Source organism: Pavona decussata, unplaced genomic scaffold, assembly GCF_977016875.1.
Source record: "Pavona decussata unplaced genomic scaffold, jaPavDecu1.1 SCAFFOLD_267, whole genome shotgun sequence".
Taxonomy (NCBI): Eukaryota; Metazoa; Cnidaria; class Anthozoa; order Scleractinia; family Agariciidae; genus Pavona; species Pavona decussata.
Genome location: NW_028145669.1, coordinates 187,697 through 195,000, shown reverse-complemented (window position 1 = coordinate 195,000; position 7,304 = coordinate 187,697). Strand labels below are relative to the sequence as shown.

Below are 7,304 nucleotides of genomic sequence, written 5' to 3'. Positions count from 1 at the left end.
GCCGGTTTATTCTCCTGTTAATTGTGCTCAGCTCTGTTTTCATTGCTTTAGACTGTTCCACGGCCTTTTGTCTCACATCCTTACGTGCCTTCATGAAGTTTGCGAGATTGAACCTGTTGCTCTTCGACTGAGGCATCCCTAGTATTGCCTGCAAAATATCGAGTGCGCTATCAGTCCTATATCTTTGATACGAAGGGGAATTCAGCAAAACAAAAATCATACGATTTTTACCTGGTCATCAAAGCATCTTTGAGTGTCGCTTATATCACCTTTCACTTTGTCTCTTAAAAACCTTTCCAAGCACAATTATGAACACTTTCGAGCACAAAATCGATAGCCGACGGATAGTTCACATCCTTCTTGTTTGAGTTTCACCGATGGCAGACCAAAAATACTCGAGTTTGATACCAAAAGAAAGCTCTTGAATTCAGCTTTCGACAGAACCACGTTTTCAGACTTCTTAGGTATCCCAGGATGCAGTAGGAGCCGTTTATTTTATGCAAATAACCTAGGTCCCAGTCTCCTCGCGGCAATTTTGGCTTAGGGCGCCATATTTAAAGACAATTTGATGCCATTTTTGACCACCCGCTGACCCGGCGTGAAAGAGTGTTTCATAGACTAAAACTGGTAGACGGTAGACGGTCCTAAATTCGACTTACGATAAAATATATAAGACTGTTCAGTTTTACTTACTAAAGGAATAACTTTGAATTCCATCACTAAGGTCACTCTTTCCTGTTAATATCTGCAGGGCTTTCACTTCTTGATTAGACACTGGCAAATCAGTGTAGTTTGCTCAAGAGTTATCGCTTTGCTTTATATACCGTTCCTCTCCTTTGTAGCGCCTGCGACCCTGGCTATTCTTTTGCATAATTGCAATGCAAAGAGTTAACCTCTTGCATTGCGTAAATAGCTGAGTGGTAAGCTGTTCATGCCTCCGAGACGTGTTCTCGACTCCGTTTCAAGGATCTAGAGTATTCCAAGCGCACACCATACGTACTGTTGAATATTCGGACACGCCCGAATAGACCCTTTGTTAAGAATCATTCGCAAATTTTCTTTAAAGTATACTTCGCCTAATTTCATGCTCCTATAGTATAGCAACTTTGATCAGTCCCTCCAGTGAATTTGAAAACCGTGTAATGGACGGAAAACTTTCAAGAACATCTTTGCAGTGATGTCAAACTCAATGAGAAAGCATGTATCGATTCTCTGCGTGCACTATTGATTAGAAGTGCGGATCCGAAGTACTTTTAATTTGATAGATGAATTTACGCAATAACGTCAAAAGCTGTATTAACCGAGCCGTACGCATTTTTACAATGTTATAATGCTATCCTTACGCAGCTTTGCGCGTCCAGTGCTCTATGTGGAAGTCTAAAGGAACTCCTCCACGTAAATTTACGGGTCATTGAGTAACAATCTACGTTTACGCGTCTTTGCAGAAACATAAAGAAACGTCTACCCACTCGAAACTTTATGTGTCTTAAAGAAAGTGTAAAGAATCAGTGAATTATGCCCACAGCACGAAATTTTCGATTTTAATAAAAAAAAAAAAAAGGAAATAAAGGAAGAAATTGATCACTGAACTGATAATCGATAATGTTCTCTATGTTGGGTTTTTAGTTGGAAAGTAAGACAATTTCTTTCCACTGGAACGGACATTGATGTCTACATTAACATTCTTATTTAAACTAAAATCATTGCTGAAAGTTCACTGAATTCTTCTTCAGTTAAGTCATTTAGAGACAATATATATGTGGGAGGAAGACCACGGGTCAGACCTGTATACTCCTTCGCCAACAATTCAATAAACCGATTTGGGACATCTACTTACAGTGCCCGATTATTTGAGACCCGGCATAATACATTGAATAGTCAGAACTAGCTAATTGTGATTGGCCATTAGATTTAACACGTTTTTGTATGATTTCGGTAAAGGCGCTTTTTTGTTAACGCGATTCTTGGAAAGCAAGCGATACTTCTGTGGGGTGCTAAGTTTTTGCTGCTGCCATTGCAGCTTTCATTATTTTAAGCTCAGCGTGATCCCCTAAGTAATTTAATAATTAGAATGACAATTGATTATAAACTATTTCTAGCTTTTATTACTTTTATTACCTTCGCACTTAAGAACAGCCACGTTTGGATGAGCTATGACATGTGCTTTGGCTGTCCTATCACCTGTCAGTGCTGTGATCGCCGAATAACTAATGGAAGAAACCGAAGAAAGGTAGCCTGCGAAGCAAGCGTTTCCGTCGAGTTTTCTGCACTAAAAGGCCCATTTCCCTATTTTGAATACGCGATTTATAGTTGGGGCGAGAGCAATAAAATGGGGGACGGGGCAGCGAAAAACGCGCAAACGGAAACTCTTGCTGCGCAGGCTAAGGAAAAGGCCCTAGCCTCTGCACCAGTGTAAAACCACGATGGTGGCAAAGCTATGTTGAAGTTTCTTACGCGTGCCTATAGATCATTGAATATTTTCACCAACACACTAACAAGTACCTATCCTTTAACTCCCACAATCCCAGTCCCAATTAATAAACTTAATATAAGCAAACTTACAATGGATATCCGAACTGGTAATCGGAAGGTCTTAGGTTCGACTCCTGATAGGAGCACTCGGATTTTTTTTTTTCCGAGTATGCCTGTGTCACTTCTGGAATAGTACATCATTCTCATTCTTTCACCAGGCACAATTATTATGAAACGAGTATATTTTACTGAATTGTTCTGTATGACCCTTCACGGAGGTAACAATTATTTGTATCGGTAAACAACCACCGATCCGTGTAACATAAACAGGCCCCTTGGTCGCGTCTCCTCCGCTCGAGATGTTCTTTTCTCTCGCGCTCTTGCTTAAAAAAATGGAACTGATCAGAAGTAATTTTCGCGAATTTTCTCTCCATATTGAATTTTTTAGTTGAAAAACTTAGATAATTTATTTCCACCTGAATAGGCCTTAAAACTTGCATTAACATCCTTCTTTGAAATCACCTCACCGTAGCGTCACGTAGCAGCTTTAGTCGTTCTAAACCGTTTTTGGTATTTCAAGGTGAACCTGATATCCTAAGTAAATATTTAAGAGAGTGGAAGCGAACAGCTTACTTCTAGCCATTGAAACATTTTTGTTATTCGAATCTTTCATTTTTAGAAAACATTGCTGAAGTTCACTGAATTCTTCTTCAGTTAAGTCACGTAGATACAATTTATATGTGGGAGGAAGACCACAGGTCAGACCTGTATACTCCTTCGCCCACAAGGCATGAACCGATTTGGGACATCTATTTACAGTGCCCGATTTTTTGAGACCCGGCATGATATATTGGATAGTCAGAACTAGCTAACTGTGATTGGCCAGTAGGGTTGACACGTTTTAGTATGATTTTGGTAAAAGCGCTTTTTTGTTAACGCGATTCTTGGAAAGCAAGCGATACTTCTGTGGGGTGTTCAGTTTTTGCTGCTGTTATTGCAGCTTTCATTTCTTTTTTTTTTTTTTTCCGAATTTATTATATAAATTAATATATAAATTTATACTCGCGCGTCACAAATATTATTATTGAACAAGTATAATGTCAGGTTTATTGAGTATGCTGGCTCGGTCGTTGACGCGATTCTGGCATCAATCGCTTCAATAATCTCGCTCTTACGACTGGACGGCAAAAAGATGGCTACAAAGTTTGATAGATATATCCTTGTAGTTCATTGAAATATATTTTAGAGGTTACAAACTGATACTGGGCCGGCTCAGTAGTCGCGTAGGAACATCGGTAATTGTCTATAAGACAAATAGTTATAGCTATCGCTAAGTGCCAACGAGCAAAGATTTTACGTCTAAGCGCGCGTTGTTCAATTTGTTTAGAAAATTTCATGAATTACCCTAATTTGCGAGAATGCAGGCAGCAGGTTAGTCATGTGAACTTTCACGCACGGCTTTGTTATGCTGCCGCCCTGCCTTAAATGACTCGAAAACAATGAGTTCTTGCTCGAAAGTTCTGCATTGCACGATTGGTTGAGGACGGGATGAGCACGGGATTCACAAAACACGCACACGGACGCCCCTGTATCACTTGTTCGCTCAAAAACAATACATTCTCTGTTCTGCATTACGTTATAAAACTTACCTTACACTACCTTATGTTACAAGGATTCGAGATTCATTCTGCCTTGGAACTTTCGTTCTCGGCTTTATAATTATGCTGCCGCCTCGTAGCCCAGCGAAGCTGCGGTCACGCAGGTCAAAGTGAGATAAAAGGATAAGTTTTACTCTTAATTGTTCACTCGTTTAATACTAATTTCGGTTGACGGCGACCAACCTTTCGAAGCGTCCTCTGCAGCCCTCTGGGCTTTTATACGTGACTGGTTAGTGATGACGACGAACATAGCTTCATTTCGGTGAATTATCGGATGTGTTTCCTAAGGTCTAGTTTTGCATAAATTATTATACTTCCGGACGGTCTTAAAATCCTAGTCAACCGTGTTTGCTGTACTGGTAAAACTCAGAGAGATCAGAAGCTGTTTCAGGGAACTCGGCTTTCGATACCATTTTTCAGGCTTTGTAAACGAACAAAAATTTACCTGAGCCTTCCAAAACATAAGACTAACTTTAACCATGCTTTGGACTTATTATCAAGTTTTATTAATCGGCCGCCGTTTCGGGCTGTTTATGTTAAGCCAGCGACACGCCTATCGATTTTATACGCCAATCGCGACGAATTTGATCGCTAGCGAAAATCGCAAGCGACTTTCACCACCGATCGATGCGATTTTTTTCGCCGATCGCGGCGATGTTGCAGTTTTGAAAACTCACGTGATAAAATCGCCCATCCTGATGAGTTGGCTTTACAGGCGATTCGCAGCAATGACCGTAGAAAATCACGGCGGGAACGGCACACTTGGCGAATGCCGGTGAATTTAATCGCAGATAGCGGCGATCGGCGAAAATTGAAATCGCTACTCTTGTGGCGATCGGCGTATAAAATCTCCAAGTGTGTCGCTGGCTTTACCGTCCGCCTGTTTCCTGTTTCGTTTGCATACTGAGTTTAAGCCATTACAGGGAGGTGGCAACTGGAGGCCTTGTTTCTGTACGAAACAGTAAAATACTTTGGTAAATGAAAAAAGTGTAGGAATGTTATAGTTTAAAGCGTGCAAAACACCGCTATAGGGCCTGGTATAGATGCACGACATAGCGCAATAATGGCTTCGAAAGGCACATTTTTTAACCTGTATACATGTATAGTCTTGAAACTGTACATGAGTTAGTTATAACATCTTTCAGGGCTGTCCCTGTTTTTGCAGTAGGTGGGAAATGAAAAAACTTCCTTGATTCTTAGCAGTGTGTTTCAGGGATTGCATTTTTATAGTGCTGTAAAATCTTTGGTCGTAACCCCCTTATCCTCAAAAGTAACTGAACCCACTGCTACCCTGTAGGTAAATAATTACTTTTATTGTTGTTTACATGCTGCTTTATTAGCCAACAATGAAAAGTTTTTGGGTGGTAATAATTATAAGAAGGCCATAATCATTATATCATTTGTAAATTTTAAAAGCTTTTATTACAGTGAAGATTGCTTCATCCATGAAATAAGGAACAGCAGCAATGAATAATCGAACAATTGATATTGAATAAAACAGACTAGTCTGTTAAAATGATAAAAATCTTGAACGGGTGCTTCGAAAAGTTCCAAGAGATTTTTGTTTCCTGCTAGATATCCTACTTAACTTGAAGTTTCCTTGTGTAATAAAGAGAAAATTAGACATGATATTGACATGACATGATATTGACAGTTACATGGGGCCTTATTTTATGCACCTCTTCATTATAACAATAACTCTCAATGTGGGCTGGGTTTTAACAAGGCCAGCCAGGGCAGTCCTAAATGTGATGAAATAAAAAAGCCTAGCAAGTGGAATAGGCCTTATGCAGTTTATTTTATTTCAGGGTTCACCAACCGCTTTTGTCCAGGAGCCTGTTCCGAGGCTCCTTACATTTAAAATAAGAAATGATCCCTATTTTAGGGAAGACGCTATTACAAATTATACACTGAAAATAATAGTGACATAAGTCCTGTCCTCACAGAAAGTGGGATTTTCAAGACGAACCATAACTAGTGAAGAATTATACCATTTATACATCACTGAATGGTCGTTTGATAGTCAGTCCTGTGAGCTGGGATTAGGATCTTTTACGTACGGAATTGACAGAATGAAAGCCAAAAATAACCAAACCAACAACAACATATTTTATTAAACACGAAACAGAAGTCCCCTTTTTTTTATCCAGGAAATACTAATAAACGACCAGACTGTCGATCTGCTGTAAGCAACATTGAATAAAGTATTCGAAAGATTTCGATTGTTACCGCAACCCGTCGATTCTCCAATCTTACCTCTTCTTCTTCCCTTATCAACTGATCCTCGTTATCCTGTCGCCCACTTGGAGCCGTAGTCTGCTGATCCGCACTTTCAGCCTGATATAAAAACATTTCAGGGTAAATTAAAGACAATGTGTTAGCTTGCATTCGCTTATTTGTAACTCAAAAGCTTATCTTGTTCTTGCATGGCTTTCTCCTCGTTACGCACGTACAACTCGCAGTGCAGGATTTTCCTTCTGTTCTGCAATGACATCCTTGACGTCTACCCCCAGTTTTTGTCATGCAAGTACTCGAACAACTGCACGAAACTCTTGGCTATGCAAATTTTCAATAAACAGAGGATGAACAAAATATTCCATCGACGAACTAAGCTCGGAAATTTCACATTTGGCCGCCTTCGCAGCGAAACAAAGACAAAATGTTTTCCCTCAATTCAATTCAATTCAATTTTATTTACACTTATTACAACGAAATACAATATATACCTGTACCTCTTCATCGTCTACACTGTTTACAATATTACTTCCCATTGTAAAACATAAATATCTTACAAATACAAAAGGTTAAAGACCAAACAAAGAGGTTTTAGAACGCACGTGAAAAAACTTCAGACTGCCTGCGGTTAGCGCTGTCGCGCAGTTTTGATTATTACGATTTCCTATTGGTTAAAAAAAATTGTTGTCAATCAAGATCGCACATGCGCGTTATCGTGATTAAGGCCCTTTAAAGATAAAATTAATATTATTAGAGTTATTACAAGGACAGAACAAATAGGGCCAGTTATTTAAACAGAGTCTAACTTAGGTCCCGGCTAAAGACAATCAGTGGGCCTCCCAATCTGTTTATTAGTGGTTTATTTTAAGTAGATAAATAGTTTACTACACTAGGATGCAAGCCTTCTTGTTACCATCAGCAGTAATCTCGTACCCAGAT

General features: G+C 39.5%; 2 protein-coding genes across 2 annotated transcripts in view; both read right to left on the bottom strand.

Annotated features, from left to right (window-relative positions):
- The window catches only part of LOC146455883 (uncharacterized), a 4,259-nt gene extending 3,664 nt beyond the window's left edge, over nucleotides 1-595 (bottom strand). The window contains exons 1-2 of the mRNA XM_085093754.1: nucleotides 232-595; nucleotides 1-148 (exon numbers count right to left, since the gene is read on the bottom strand). The exon at nucleotides 1-148 is cut by the window's left edge and continues 11 nt beyond it. Of these exons, the coding sequence (XP_084949880.1) occupies nucleotides 1-136 (136 nt within the window). The 5' untranslated portion in view covers nucleotides 137-148; nucleotides 232-595. The remainder of the gene's footprint in view (nucleotides 149-231) is intronic.
- LOC146455882 (uncharacterized) overlaps nucleotides 1-836 on the bottom strand; it is a 16,802-nt gene extending 15,966 nt beyond the window's left edge. The window contains exon 1 of the mRNA XM_085093749.1: nucleotides 694-836. Within this exon, the coding sequence (XP_084949875.1) occupies nucleotides 694-717 (24 nt within the window). The 5' untranslated portion in view covers nucleotides 718-836. The remainder of the gene's footprint in view (nucleotides 1-693) is intronic.
- Nucleotides 837-7,304: the final 6,468 nt, after the last annotated feature.